Source organism: Tetrao urogallus (genome assembly GCF_951394365.1).
Source record: "Tetrao urogallus genome assembly, chromosome: Z".
Taxonomy (NCBI): Eukaryota; Metazoa; Chordata; class Aves; order Galliformes; family Phasianidae; genus Tetrao; species Tetrao urogallus.
In genome coordinates, this window is record NC_136816.1 from 17,855,173 (window position 1) to 17,871,975 (window position 16,803).

General features: G+C 36.1%; 1 protein-coding gene across 1 annotated transcript in view; it reads right to left on the minus strand.

The window, feature by feature from the left end:
- Positions 1–16,803, minus strand: part of MCTP1 (multiple C2 and transmembrane domain containing 1) — a gene marked incomplete at its 3' end in the record, with an annotated part of 232,985 nt that overhangs the window by 87,691 nt on the left and 128,491 nt on the right. The window contains exons 7-8 of the mRNA XM_079548229.1: positions 7,822–7,992; positions 5,257–5,387 (exon numbers count right to left, since the gene is read on the minus strand). Of these exons, the coding sequence (XP_079404355.1) occupies positions 5,257–5,387; positions 7,822–7,992 (302 nt within the window). The remainder of the gene's footprint in view (positions 1–5,256; positions 5,388–7,821; positions 7,993–16,803) is intronic.

Consider the following 16,803-nt stretch of genomic DNA (forward strand, 5'->3'; position numbering starts at 1 on the left):
TCATGTGCACCCAAAAAACCCTCTACTGCTTCACTACTATGAAAAAATTAAAACATAACTGATTAGCTGTTTAAAAAAATAAAACCAAAGTACTTAATTTTCAGTATTTTACCTTTAACATCCATTTTAAGAGGAAGAAATTAAATATTGTATAGTGTGTACACATTTGCACAAATACAAAAGTCTGAATTTTAATAACAATGTTCAGAGACATTATGGGATGTTTCACTTTTTGACAGGAATATTTAATACATAGCTTTAATGAGTTTAAAATACAGAAGGTCTTCTGCTGTTCTTCATTGGCATCGCATTTGATAAAACATAGTAACAACTACAGAAAATAAATTTAGATGAAGTCTGCAGATATTTCCTAACATAAGATAGGAGTAAAACTCAATGTCATTTTAAAGATAAACATGCATTTTTCATACAAATAAATAATGCTATAAATTCTGCTGTATTGGGATGCAAATAACTTCAGCTGGAAAAAACTGCATGACATGGGATTTACTTATCCTGCACGTTCACAGAAACAACTTGTTCTCTGACAGCACTCATTCTTGGCAATTTATTGCAGCTGTCAGCAGCCAATTTGTTCAGATTACTGCTCTGCATAAAGGTGTAACAATCATGAGGATTTATTAGCTGATTATCGTAAAGGTGACAGTCAGGATCGCCTTCAAAAATGCAGATGATAAGGAATTTTAATAATTACACAAAGATTAATATCATTTCACCTCCGTTTTGATCTTGGAATTATCTACATAGAATTATTGCAGTATGTGTTTTTAATCACAGTAGTGTATTGACTCAATATGGTAATGATTTACTCACTGAAAAAACATGAATATTAAATGTATTCAGACTGAACAATATCCACATATACATTTGTGTTTCTACCTATCAGATGAAATAATGACTAATACTGTAAGTTCTCATAGAATCATAGAATTGCTCAGGTTGGAAAAGACCTTAAAGATCATTGAGCCCAACCATGACCTAAACATACTACCCTAACTAACAACCCGCCACTAAATCATGACCCTGAGCACCACATCCAAACGGTTTTTAAACACATCCAGTGGTGGTGACTCAACCACCTCCCTGGGGAGCCCATTCCAGTGCTTAACAACCCTTTCTGTAAAGAAGTGTTTCCTGATATCCAACCTAAACCTACCCTGGCGCAATTTAAGGCCATTTCCCCTCGCCCTGTCACCTGTCACCAGTGAGAAGAGACCAGGATGACTTCCCTAGGAATGGAGTTTAGCACACCATTCCTGACACAAGCCAGGATGCCATTGGTCTTCTTGGCCACTTGGGCACACTGCTGGCTCATATTCAGCCAACTGTCCATCAGTACAGCAAGGTCTCTTTCTGTGAGGCAGCTTTCCAGCCACTCCTCCCCAAGCCTGTAGGGTTGCCTGGGGTTGTTATGACTCATGTTCACTGGAATGTAAAAAAGTTGCCTTAATGATTTCAAGGACTGATATTTTCTGAACCAAAACATCTTTAGACCTTATGTCACTTGTTCTTAATTTTTTTGTTTAAATATTCTTCTGAAGAACACCAGAATTTGATCTGTAACTTCTTATGGTGTGAATCTTAACTAAGGTAAAGTTCCGTCATACAAATCAGCAGGTGAACACAAATATAATCTCCAAGTTTTTGTATGAGATCTTTTAGGAGGCTTCTGAATCCTAAAATAAACACTGAAATGGTTCTCAGACTTCTTTTGGGAGAGGTATTCTTAGATGGAAGTTCACAATGCTGTACTTTTTTTATACTCACATGGGGAACACATGCAATTGCAACTCAGATGTATTTGACGAACACATAATGCTCAAAATTAAGAATGGAAATAAAGCAATCAGCATCTCATTTCAAGAACCACCACACTGAACTTGTCTGGGTACCAAAATGAAGATGGAACTTTATGTTAGTTCTATGACAGGTATATCTTTCTCCTCTGAATTAGGATGCCACACTGTTGCTATCACACTTAATACTCTTAATACTTTCCTCTTAGAAGACAACCCTGCCATTACTGTTCTCCTTCTCTCACACAGCCCCAAAGCCAATATCTCACTTCTATGTCTTTAGCCTTCTCTAATATCTTTTCTCCATCTTCATGCCCTCAAAAAGACAGCAATTCCCAAGCTCTCAAAGTCTGAGCACACATGCCATCAGCACTTTGTCACATCCTTACTTCCTCCTGGCTCTTCACCACACTACAAGGCTCACAGAAGTTTGTTTTCTTGATTTACTTTTTTTTTTTTATTTTTTTTTTTTTTATTATTTTTTTTTTTTATTTCATTGAGGTGCAACTGAGACAAAATATATGCCAGGAGAAATTATGACATAAATTATAGACATGAATAAAACAGCGAATTTAGCAGAGGACGAGTAAGTCAATTCAAGGACACTTCAGTACCCATTTCTGCAAGGCACATTGTGCTTGTCCTGTAACCCTCTAACCAGGAACCCTGTCTTGCAGAAGCCTGGTAAACATGGTAGCTCCCACACTGTCACTCAATCCTAGAGCACAACAGAGTTCAGCACTTCTGGTGGCCCATGAGCCAGCCAGCACAAGCTTGGATGGGAGATTATGAGAGTGCTGCCATGAGAAGCTTATCCACACCAAGATGCTGAGGGAACAGGGATGCTCGTGTTTTCTGTCCCCACAGTCAGTTTATTCTGGAAGCTAAACTAGTTTCTGGGACACTCCATAGCAAAGCAGCTCACCATTTTGCACCTTCCAGTACTGCTCCTAAACAACCTTTTTCAGACTGTTTTCTCAACTCTCTGGTTTGCCATTTCTTTCAATACGTAAGATCTCTTTCAACAACTACAGCTTCTCTGTAATCACAGTTTGGTCAGATGGGAATTTCTCAAGACAAAATAGTTTTTACTCTCATTTAATAAAATTATTTCTATGTAATACAGTAGCTACTACTTGCACATTATTCAAGAAGGTAGGAAGATTGTAACAAGATGAAAAAGATTATTCTCCGTCACTGAGCTTACGCTAGAACACTACCCTTTTATTTCCTTCCTACGTGTTTCCTGGAAACTGAGTTAAAACATTCAGTTTATTTCATGTGCCTTAAAAAAGCCATGGAACTTCACTCATGTGCTTTATAAAATTAATGCGTATTTATCATAGTATATGCAGAGAACAAGTCCTCAACTTTCAGAAACAGCCTCAAAATGAGCAACTGGGTAGAGAGGACCTGGAAAGTAGAACTGTCAAGTGTCAGTGATTTTCATGCACAGTGACTCGAAAAGAGAATTAGGGAGGGTGAGTATTAAGACCTATCTTTGTGTTCAGATTGAGCTTGACAAATGATAAAATTTGTCATGGAAATCTTCATGGAGAGTAATGTGTTTGCAAGTTGCATTATCCAGAGATGTAGTACCACCTGAAGGTGAAATGAGAGAAGTGTTTGAAAGGACAAAGTGAAGAGGGATTATAAGTACACTGGTAGCCAAAAATGTCAAAAAAATCAAGAGCAGAGAGATTTTGGTAGAAATACCATGGATTTTGTTAATGTCAGTTCAATACTGCAGAAACACCAAAGGAGAGCTTTATCAGAGGAAGGATTTTTTGGTATTTATGCTATATGAAAAGTACATATCTAGGCAAACGAAAAATAAAAAACAAGATTAAAAAAAGTAAAGAAAAATTAAATGCTCTGAGCATTTTTCATCAAGGGAAGATTTCCCATACTATCACATTTCCTGTGCTTTAGTAAAATGTAGAAATTACTTGATGCTTACTACTGGACAGTCTTCAGTTACTAAAAGAAATACACTCAAATTTAAAATAGTTCAAAATTTTTATGAGTCTGAAGAGCTATCTACATAGCAGTGTGCTTTAAGTTACAAATGTTCCTTATACTTCCCTAATTTCCCCACTGAATTCTTATTTAGATACTGGAACAAAAAATGTATTTATTTTATGACATTCTCTTCAAAATACTTAAAATATACTATTTTAATCACAGTAATAACAATAATTTAAGTATTGCTTTGATGATAGTGTTCTGAAATCATACATCAGAACTCCAAAACTTGCCATGTTTTGGATAACAAAGTTAAAGCTAAGCAGAAAATAGAAATGATTTCTCAAGGTTTACCACATACTGAAATATGCCTAATTGATTACATTACTTCAGAAAAATAGCCACTGCTGACATATGTGCTGACTGAAGTACAAAAAAACCTTCAAATATACATGAACTTCAAATATAAACATATCATCTCATCCACAGAGTTTTATGGTATAAAATAAAATTCCACCATGTATACTTTGACAAGTGCTTCTGTCCAATATTAAGGCTGTTTGTCTGCCAAAGACCGCATCTTTTCTGACTTCCAATTATTTATGGTAGAATTAAACACACAATATTATCTGACTGATCCAAATAAACCTAAATAGATGCAAAAGAAGAAAAAGGTTTGTAGAAACATAAACACATCTGTAGGATTTCCATTTCTCATTTAAACATCCCCTAAAAGCAATCCTATTAGTTGGTAGTATCAGTTTCCCAATGAAAGCACCTATAATCAGTGTTCTAAAAATCAAAGTAGACAACTGTCAGACAGAAGACTGACAATTCTTTTTATTGAGAAAGTAAGGACATCTACTACAGTATGACATAAATACTTATCTGAGCTTTCAAAGTAGCACTGACTGTACAGCATCAATAAGACAGATTTTTTTCCCTCATTAGATAACAGCTAATGCCACTGTTATAAAGTATTAGTATATATCATTTTCGAACACCGTAAAAACAAGCAAAGTCACACAAATTTCTTGAAGTGCATGTATCCCAAGAAGACTCTAATTTCATTCACCAAGTAGAGTAAAACAATAAGAACAACATTTTGATGTTATGTGTGTATTACAAGTCATGAGAATTATTTCTCCTTCAAGCCATACCTCGTAATATGGAACCTGCCGCATCTTGATTAGACTTCCAGTCATGGGATTTTTATTTTGGAAAACCTATGCCTATCAATTGGTAAAAGCTGCCACCTACTGGTCAATAGAAATTATTTTACACCATCAAAGTAACGAATAAAATAAATGCAGCAAACTGTACTCATACTTTGTAAAAAATCCTCTGCCACCTTTAAAAAAAAAATTAAAAAAAGGCAAGAACAAATGGTCATAAGAAACAGTTTCATCGCCAAGGCTCATTTTAATCATCTGTTCTCACCCCCAGAGAACTAGAAGGCTATAACTGTACAAACCTGCCAATAAAATCATCCTTTTTGCCAGCATCTTTGTCCCACACGGTAATATCAATAATTCCACCTCGTTCTTCATAGAGATGAAAGTCAAACTGCTCTCTCCACTGAGGATTCAAAGTTTTTGGCATAATCTGAAAAGAGCACAAAAAGAAAGTCATACTACATTGTGTAGGCATACTGTTTTTTAAATTCTAAATTTGATATTTAGAGCCTGTCCTTAAAGTTTTTTTTGCAGTATAATACTCTTAAGGAGTGAGAATTTTAAACACAATAATTAAAAAAAACTATTGGTCAGCTCTATCATGCTTATGTGACACATCAGCAACCTCCAAAATCTTTCAGCCTGTCACCTTCAAAAGCATCCAGAACAAAGGGCTTACCCTGGGAATGGAACCATTTTTCTGTAGAATAATCATGCCCTACCTTGAGTGACAGTTAGCTACAAAGTGTCTCAGCCTAAAGGAAAACAAAGCACCTGAAATGACAAGTAGATGGTTACTGAAAAGACTTAAACAGAAACAATTTGATGATCTCCTTCTTCCCCAGCTTCAGAAACACTTGGAGAAAAATGATGCCATGATATCTTATGGAAGAATAATCTTTTACTTTAATTTTAAGAAACAAGAATTGGAGAAAAAAAACTGACAGAAGTCTGCAGGTTACTCTCCTTCCTCTGCAGCTAATATAAAAATAATTTTCTGAATCGTTTTCGGTCCAGCTACTCTCAAAAATCATACCTGACTTCAATGGATTTCAGTCTATGTACTTGTAACCATGCTCTGCAGTACAGAAAGCTTGCAGTTTTTATAACCAAAATGCAAAAGCAGTTGTCACACCCATCCTTAGCAAAAATTGAAGCTGCTGAGTACCTTGTTTATGAAGATATCACTCTTTTCTATGTTGATGAAACTGCCTTGAAAAAAATTAAACATTAATAAAGATTAAGAGATAATGGTCCTATTAAAATATTAAAGTCCTAAAAGCCTGAGAATCGATTTCTCAATTTTGTTTTGTACATGAGAAGATACATGAGATTAAAAAAACCAAAACAAAACAAAACAAAAACCCACATTTTTTCATACTGAATAACTATCACAAAAATGAGTGACAACAGTGGTGAAAAAGTAGGTAAATATGTACTCTGGAGTGGGTAACAGGAAATAAAAACACTGAATTCTTGCTAACTGACTTTTCAGGCATTTGATAGGAACTTCCTGCTACATAAGGGTCCTGATGCCATTTCATAGGTGCAATCTCAGTACTATGCACTGTAAATTGCTTATCACAAAGAATTTTAAAAAGTGGATGAAACGGTCAAATACTAATAAATATGTGTGTATACATATATTGATCACATAGCACCTGTGCAGGTCCAATTCATACCACAAAAAAAGGTAAAGAACAGACACTCCATCCATCATAACACAACAAAGATACTGAAAGTTGATCAAAAGAACAAATACATTCCCAAATATTGAACATCTGTGTGAAAACAACTGGCAAGCAATTGTAATGCAAAGAATTTACATTTCCTATCAGGTTTACTTTTTTACAGAAGAAAACACGTGAATTGTTTTCATAAACTAAATAAAATGAAGATAGTGTTAAATAGTATCTAGAGGATATTGAAAGTGAAGATATGCCAATTAGACCACGTGTTTTCTATTGATGCTGCTGAAACATTAATATTTCTGACATATCCTTTGCTATAAATTTCTAAATATGCTTGTCATTTTGTGCCCATTAGCCAAAATCATTACAAACAATGATCATTCAATATTCACCTCCGAAAAATACCTTTCCTGTATTTCAAACTGGTAAGCATATATTCTGATTTTGTTTGAGATGCCTGAGAAAGAAATGCATTTCTTCAGTCATTTATTTTGTTTGCCTCTAAATGTGTTACTGAAAAGAACTCATGTAAATACTTGATAGAAAACAGAATATTTTTTTCTGATTTTCAGAAACCAAATAATGACAGAGAAGCTGTCTCTAATATCCCAGGTGAATTTGAAAACAATACATGCATATATACAAACAGAACTGGACCTGACTTCCTCGATAAGCAGTTCAAATTCAGGAGACAGACTGTGATCTGAATTAGGGTTCCTGACAGAATTTTCTTACCTAAAATTTTAGGAATACCAAGATACATTTTCAAAAGCTTAATTAAACACAGTAGTTAAGGAGCAGGAAAAAAAAAGCCTTTCACACCTACTTAAAACCCCTTTTTGATTCTTGTGTGATTCTTGACAAAATGTTCAGAGTACCAATTCCCTGTTCAAGAGAAGATGGGAAAAAAAAAAAAAAAAGCCAAATAATCTGTATGGAAAATACAGTGTGCCTCCTTACTCAATTACAGTTTTAGCAGTCTTTTTTGTTGTCCAGTATTATTTTTGTTTATAATTAAATAAAACAAAATATTTGAATAAATATTGAGGTACTCTGGCAGTTATATATGATCATGCAAAAAAAACCACAAAAGCAAAACCAAACACATCCAGGAAGAAACACAGAAAATTTCAATCATGGTCTAAGTGCAGTTTAGGTCACAGTTAAATTTACCTTGCTCTTATACTTCTGATGCCCCAGCCGGAATTTCACGTAAGGATCACTCAGCCCATTTGCATCCATCGCCTTAAGGTCACGGCCTTCAATCAAGGTAATACTGACTATTCCTCTCCATAGCTGAGATTTTCTGTGCAGATCTGAGAGACGTAAGCTCTGGGTCTGAAACTTCAGGGAAATAAAAACATAAATTTAGTTAAGACAAATCCAGAATTTTTCTCTGCATTTTAATGTTCCTCTTCATACTATCATGAATGCAAAACAACCATCTTAAGCCATTTTTAAGTTATTTGTCAGTATACAAGCAAACCACATTATGAAGAATTACTTGGAGAGTAAATGGTAACAAATGCACACATAATGGCATATGCTGCTTTTGCAGAATGCATGCTAACACTGCTTAAGGGAATTTTTGAAACAGCAATTTTGGTTTCCCTGCTTCACTTCTTCCCCTGCCAAGAGAACTAAGAACAAGTAGACATTACAAATTCTCTTATATTACTTGCATATGATTGAATGAACTTGAACAAACACTACAACACACATAAAGAACAGTGAGAAAATGAAACATTCAAATACAAACTTACCATGAGAAACATGGATCAAGGAAAAATGAAACAATAAAATCCTGTACCTGACAACTATCTGCAGTCTCTAAAATGATGTGGTAGTTGTGAGAATCCTTCTTTGCTTTTTTTTTTTTTTGGCTCAAAGCTTGCTTCCTGAGGTTTTTCTTGTGATAAGACTCTGAGTGATTTGTCAAGGAGGCAAGTGATGGGTGCTAACCGTGTGACAATTGATTTCGCTTTGGGAACATTTGAAAGCCCCTTCTCCCAGAGCTGCTTGCTCTGTAGAAGAGCAGAAGAGAGTGCTCAGGAGTGTTCACTTGTGGAAGATCTGGCCTGTGACTAAACCGCTCCAGCTTAGTACGGGAGGGCTGGGGGATGATACCATTATATCCTGCGAAGGCAAGATACAAGTTGGTGCCTGCCTGCTTCCTCTTATCTGCTGGCAAGGCCAGAAAGATAAGAACAAAGGAGGTTCCTGCTGAGATCCCAGAGCCAGAAGCTGCCACCCCAAGGAGAACTGACTCAACCACCTTGGGTTTGAGCTGTCACTCCAAAGACAGCTGACTCGACCACTTTGAAGCATTGAGAAGGGGCCATTATCACCATAGTCATCATCGTCGTCGTCAATAGAACAACAATGCCCGATGACCCACCACTACTGAGGATCAAAGACGGAACTATGAACCTTGCTGGATCCGTGGTGGTGACTATGTCCCTCTTGCTGCCTACAAAGACTCCTTGCTTCTTCTTTCCTATCTTTTCTATCGCCCTCCTTCCCTTCCCCATTACCCTAATTCACAATAGTGTCCGTCCTCCCCTTCCCCATTTCCCTTATTAAGATCTGTAATAAACTGGTCAGACCAACATTTGAACCGTTGTTTCTTAATCTCATGCCAGGTATATAGATAATAAAAGAGCCTCCTCTCCCTCCTATAAATTGGAGCGAGACAGTAGTCTCAGAAACAGTATGGAAAACTAAATCTATTGAGGACATAGTCGTTCAAGACTTTCTTGACAATACATTGCTGATCCTCTGATTGGAAACGTGCACTTGTGGACTCTCAGCCATTAACTTTCAGGAAAAAAAAAAATCCACATGGACATGCACAAACCAAACGACCTAAATATTCACTGACAAATTCCTCTGTGGGAGAAGGCTGAGTGGGGAGAACAGACAAATCACCTTTGCCTCCTCAGGTATGCCAAATTTGTTTTAGGGTGCATGGGAAGACACCTTTCATTCTGCTATTGTATTCATTCAAAATACGACTGCAGAGAGACTTCTCACAAAATTGTCTTTTCTCCAAAGGCAATCAGAGAACCAGGGAGTTCATCTGTGGAGTAGCATTTAACTTAACCTGCTAGATAAAACAGCAGTGTGCCAACAGAGAGCAGAAATCCTACAAAACTTGGGGCACAAGAGGGAAACTCAGTAATCAGAAGAGTTTAACTTACAACATGAAAACATGGTAAATTATAAAACTCAGTGAATTGTATTTTAGCAAAAATATCCTTCATATGGTAGTACACAGACAACATTTCAAAACATTTGTGTTGTAAACAAACATAGTTTTTTTCTAATTGTTCCAATTTCTTAGAGTGTTTGGAACCAAAGGAAGACTGAATAGTACTTATGACTCCACCCCTCATGTATAGTGATGAGATACTGTTGTGGTTAACCTGGAAGGTAGCACAGTGCCGCAGAGTCATCTGCTCACTGCCCTGCTTCCTAGTGGGCTGGGGGAGAGAACTGGAAAAAAAAAAAAAAAAAAGTAGAACTTGTATGTTGAGATAAAACTATTTACTAAGATAGAGAACAAGAGAACAAGAAAAGGATAACAATTATGAGAAAGATATATATGCATAAATGTATATAACAAGTGATGAAGAAGGAATTGCTCACTGCCACCTGACTGATGACCAATGTACCTGAACAGTGGGAGACTGCAAGATGAACTCCCACTCTCCTCTGAACTCCTTCTGCTTGGTGTGGTATATAATATCTTTCGGATACTTTAAGTCAGCTGTCCTAAATCTGTTCTCTCCCAGCTCCTTGGGCCTTTTGCTGTCAATAGCCTTGGCTCTGTACAACACTGCTTAGCAGCAAGCATAAACATCGGTGGTTATCAAGATTGTTTTTCTCCTAGAATCAAAACAGCATCATACCAGATGCTCTGAAGTAAAAAGAAAAGAATCCTTCCTAGGTGAAACTAAGACAGAGATACAGATTGAAGAATCAGAAATATGAGAGAAATACACTTAAAAAGAGATTTCATACTGGGACAGAAGCAGTGACTTGGTTGAGACATTTCAGCAAAGAATATACGTTATTTTCTTTAAAACTTGAATGTCAATCCAACTGTTTCCAGAATACTATCATGGAAAATAGGCATTTAATTGTACTTATAGCTTTGGAGCTCTTTTAAAGTAAAACCTAACCACAATTATTATTAGTGAGGTCTTTACCTCACTGACAGGGTATATTTGATCTAAATTCAACAGCTTTTAAAATAATTAGTTGCATTTGAGCAGCTGCCATCATATTCCATATGAAATGAGATTACTGTTTTTTTTTTTTTTTTATGATCAGTAAGGAGTATAATCAACTAATGTAATTTTCATATGAAGATCCAGCAGAGAGCATAAAATGACAGAGAGGTCAGACAGTTCACAAAAATCAGGCAGAAACCTCGAGAACAGATATGAATGTTTTGGTTCAGAAAGCCCTTTCAGGTCAGTGCCGATCACACTGCTTATGACATGCAAAGAGACCACCAGAGACCAGTAGCATGTTGACTGATAGCAAAGCCGCAGTTCAAATTTCAATCTGCAGGAATAAAGGAAACCGACTGCTAAAAATAAACTGATATGTGCTTGCTGCTGCTTCTTAGAAGCAGGGAATTTGGACAACAGCGCTGCTCTTCTCTTCCTGGCTTTATCAGTAACACACAGGTCCATTAAAAAGGCAAACTGCAGAACGAACACATACTGAAAGTGCAGGGTTACAGCTGAATGGAGCTAAAGCTATTGAGATTTCCTGGACATGAAAGGTACATGGTGTATGATCTTTTACAACAAGAATAACTTCTTCGGTATATTTTTATGTATTTATTTATTTTTACTTCTGTGGGAGATGGAACAGCATCTGAACAGACAAATTAACCATTCTTCTATTCCTGGCAAAGTCATCCTTACCATCAGATATTACAGACATAGTATAATCTCTAATTTCTAAACAGGAAGTTAAAAAAAGTAAATAAGAATACTTAGATTCCAAGTCAAACTTGCCAAAAGCTAAAATTCAGGAGAAAAATTAAAGTAAGACTTGTTTCATATTGTAGAGTTCTTTCCCTATCAAGTTCATTTCATTTCATAGAGTGAGGCAGATGCATTATTTCTAGATAACTCTTCAGGTATCTGAGCCAGCCATAGCAGGCCACAACCCTTAACATGATGTGAGAGCAGAAGTAAACCCACGGTATTTATGTAAAAGAAAGACATCAACATGTATCTTTCTAGGTTATTCCAATAAAATAATATTTATTAAGACTTGCTCTTAACTATCTTATTTCCCTCAAAGTAATTAATGAATACTGCATCCTGGCTTCACTCTTTACCACAAATCGATAGCAACATGAAAAAACTGCATAGTTTTTCTGGGAATTTCTCTGGGAATAGGTATACAGCTATACTTCATAACACTTCCATCTGTAATTGGAGATATTGCCTACATGATGTCACAGTTCTGAAAGAAGCAAAATCAAGATCTCAGGCCATTATAGATAACTATATATATATACATACATATGTATATATATATCACTATAGATAACTATAATTAGCATAAGATTTTTAAAATGTTGTAATTGCGTACTGTGAAACTTTCCCTCCTTTCTCCCCAAAGAAAATTAAAATTAAGACTTTTAAAAGGGAGTCTTTTGTGTCAAAAGATACTTAAAGCTGCCTGCAAGAAATAGTCACATAATTTCAAATTCATACACTGATTTAATACTTCTTCATACTTGTTCTATATGCAAAAATAACATTTTTGACCCAATAAAATTTGTGTTTTTATTTGTGTTCCACCTGCTTTTTCTGTATCTGGGATAGTCAGAAAGGCAGGCAAACAGCAGAAAATCTGCTGACACCAAAATAGAACATTATGTCAAATACACTATCAGAACTGAAAGATGGTGTTACAACATGGTTTAAGTGTGTGGGCATATATCACTGCATATGCACAGCAAACCAACTATGCTTAGCAAAATGCAGGTGTTGTTCCCAGGTACGGGTCTCTGCTGTGCATTCCCAAACTCTTCTTGGGATGCCATGTAACCACGTCTCACTGACATAAAGGTAAGCTTCACCCTGGACTGAGGCTCTTGCCCATTCAGCATGGACTGTAATTTAATGTATGGACCAGAATCATGTGTGCCAAGACTTCAAAGCATGTTCTGGAAGAATGCATTTATCAACACAAATTTATTATTACTTTCTCTGATAGAAGTGAAACCTTAGAGAATACTTCTGAAAACTCTGGAAGTACTTTTGGATACCCACTTAATCTTTGAGACTCTATGAAGTAAGCTAATGGTAATGAGTGCATCTAGGCATAGTTGCAAGCAGAATTAGATGCCTACCAGAAACTTACTTTGAAGACAAAAGGTCTTAAAAGAGAAATATATTATGAAACTGTATGTCCTACAACAGCATTGCTATCCAAAGAATTACTTTGGGTAGGAGCCTTGAAATTAAATACAACCAAGGAAGAACATAGAAAAGAATTATACTTCTCTCTGTTGCTGAATAGAGCAAATGTACAAATACAGAGTAGGAAAACAAATGCACCAACCTCATTAACTGTCGAAAGTTCAAGCAAAAAGTCAGAATTCTCTCCCAGTTTCTGGGATGTGTGCATAGCTCAGGTAAAGCATTTAAAAAAAAATAAAAATGCGTCAACAGACACAGTTGCTACTTCCGTACTTGCCTGCATGACAGATAAAAATCTAGAGATGCTTGAACATAAAAAGCTGCACACATGCTTTTCCTGCATTAAAGACAGAAAGTACAATACCTTGCAAAAGTCATCAGTGGGTAGGTAATGAGCTTCTAAAAAGGCCTTCAATTGGATTGTGACAAGTTCTTTTAATTTCTGCTCATGGTGAGCAAAAGTTTTATAAATGGATCACTTCTGTTGGTTACCATAATAAGAAAGAACATTCATCTTAACTTTCTACTAACAATAGCTTACATGCTTAGGACTTTTCCATTCCAAGTGAAGCCAATCTAACTCATTCAGAACCTAAGACATTTAGACCCTGCTCTCTCTCCTGCGTATTCTTAATATGACTGTCATGTTAAATCTGGTCTGGGATGTTGACTCTAACAATCAAACGTTGTCACTATTGTAATGATCTTGTGGTGACAAAACAGTATTTGCAGTAAGAGCTAATACTTCTGCAGCATTTCCTTAATTTTTGTGGTATGCACAGTACAACAACCTTGCATTCTACTTAACTGCAAGGAAAGCCAAACTGTACTTGCTGGAACCAGCCCATGTGTAATATAATGAAGGCCATTAAGCGGAGTAAAAGCAGTCAGTGAGCCTTATATTTTCTGGGAAGAGACCGAAATATTTACAAAAGATAAAGGTATGCTGGCAGGAATTGTCGGGGGATCTGCGTCAGTTTAATCCTAACCTTCACCCTTGTCATTCCTCTCAGAAACTGTGGTTGCAGTATGTGAAAAGCCAGTCTCCTGCTATTTTGCACCATCCTAATGCTGAACTGAATGTGACACAAAGAAGGGCAATGGCCTTAAGACTTGATGGAAGCTCCTTGTGCTTTTGGAAGTCAGAGCCTGAACCCAGAAACCCCGCTCAGTGAAATTCTACTCAGCTGTTTTGACTGATAACTATAATAGCTGCTACCAGTAATGCAAATATAAGCCTCACATAATATTTGCATAATTTTTATAACCAGATGTCTAACAGACAGGTGTATCTATTCTGACTTTTTTACTTCTATTCCATTATTTAGCAGTTTTCCTTCACACACTATTTACAGCTGATAAACTGACATTTAGAACCCCATGACTTACAAAAGCTAGTGTTTTCTTAATTTATTTTTCTTAAATAATAACAATTACAATTACACCACTTTCTATCCCATAACTCTACATGGATTCAGCTCAAAGATTCTAACTGACTCCAAAATCCTTCAATTAAGGAAAGTCATGCAACTATGTTTCTGATTTTCTTCGTTATCCTTAAGTTACAATTTTCTATTTCCAGTCTTATGCTCTACTCAAGAGGCATCTCTCATTCCAGTGGAAATACAGTTATTTCAATTTTAAAATAGGAAAAGTGTTTCACAGAGTTTTTCATGTCAGAAGGCAAATCAGTGGTCATAGAAAACAAACATCTTTAGGTAGGAATGAAAGCATTAGTCAATAAGGCCACCACTTTTTGCAATTTACTTTGTGCCACTGAACATACAGGTTTTTAGGAAAGCATCTGAAATAAAATCAAAAAACCGTCATCAATTAGGAGCTGAAAGTGTATTACATTTTGCACTTCATTTTTTGTTTTAAATGTTTATGAGTCGTAATTTTCCTTTTAAAAGTACATGTAAAAGGAATCTTGCAGTGATAAAACAAAAGCAGTAAACTGAATGCAAAACGTAAAATACTTCAACCCATTTGCTTCAGGCAGTAAAAACACTTTAAACCAACTGTAATTAACCAAAAGCAGTCTCTTAGTTATGACTTTGTGACGAAAAAAATATTTTTATTCTTAATTTATACACAACCTGTTGCAACCCAGACTAATTCACATTTATTTCTAGGAAGAATGGACCTTTTATTCTAATTAATCAAAGTCATGCCGAAAGAGCTCACCACAGATTAATAGTTTTGAACAAGCTGACCCACAACTGCTAGCAGAGCTCCAGTCCTTCAGCCTTCTGCAGAGGTGTTCCTACATGCTCTGTAACAGTCAGTGAGAGAACATCCTGCAGTGATTGTTAATTTAAGAATCTGACCCAAAAACTTCATGACTTTGCACTGGGTCTGGCTGTTCAGCTTCCTCACAACAGCTATATGGTGGTGTTTTCTAAAACTTGTTGCTAAAGCAGCTCTGATGACCCGGTAGTGTAACAGCTATAGCTGAATAGTGCATCAAGTTTTGGTGCTGGTCAACCTACTACAGACTTGCTAATTTTGCATAACACTATCCATTCTGACCTATTTTCTATTTACAGTAAAACTTAATTGCAGAAAGCACCGGTTTGCTTCCTTGCTTATTCTTAACATCCCTAATCATTACTATCAAATTTTCTTCCAAATTAAATACATGGTTGTTTGGCTTTTTTTTTGAAAATATCTTTTTTTTTTTTTTTCAGTCTTACTCTAAAATGCATACGTAAATTGCGCCCAAATCACTGCAATAGAACATATCTATCTGTGTCAAGGGAAGAGATGCGCTTAATTTGCAGCACAGGGGATACTGCCAGACTCCAGGGAAAAGACAGCGTTCTACCGGAAATGACAGATAAGGGCTGGAACTAATTCTCTGGGGAGGTGTTAGAATATCCATCACTGCCAATTTTTAAGGACAGTTTAAACAAACATCTGTCAGCAGAGTTTTGCTGTCACTGTACCTACAATATTTCAGGAAGACAACTTTTCAGGCTGTTACTCCAATTTTCTCTCTTTTTCACAATCACTGTACATGCCATAGATTTTTAATTATTCAAGGCACGAAGAAGTGAGGTTTTGTCTGTCCACAGATACCTGCCCAGCTGCTACCCTCACTTTCCAGAGACAGCTCTATTACCTTCTTAATTTCCTTCTTTCATGTTTTGTTGCCTTCATTCCTCACAATGACCACAGTGTGATGTAATTCTGATGCAAACTATTTATGCATTTTTTTAGATACTGCTAAATACATCCTACAATATCCCCCACCCTTTTCTGAATTAATCTCCTCTTACAGCAAACTGTACAGCAACAGAGTAAAGGGCATTTTCATAAAATGTTTACCAGCAATTTCAGTTTCCTTACAGAAAATTCTGCTTGTTCAAAATAAACGGAATTGTTCTTTGAAAGAGTGTCACAAATAAAGGTTTCTGCTTAAGTTAGTGAAAACAATTACTTGTCAAATGCAAGATAAATTACTCAACAGCACTAAAAAAAATAGGTGATGTTTATTTAAAAAAAAAAAACAAACAAAAAACACAAAAAGTATAACATTAACTCTTCTTGAGGGAGAGAAGCTCATGCAAAGTCAACACGTAGTAGCAGAAGGCAACCACCACAAAATACTTGACAATCTGCAACAAACTCCCTCTCCTTTTTTCTTAAATGCAAGCGCAACTAGTAAAAGCTGTATTGCCAGAACTGAAGTAAAAGA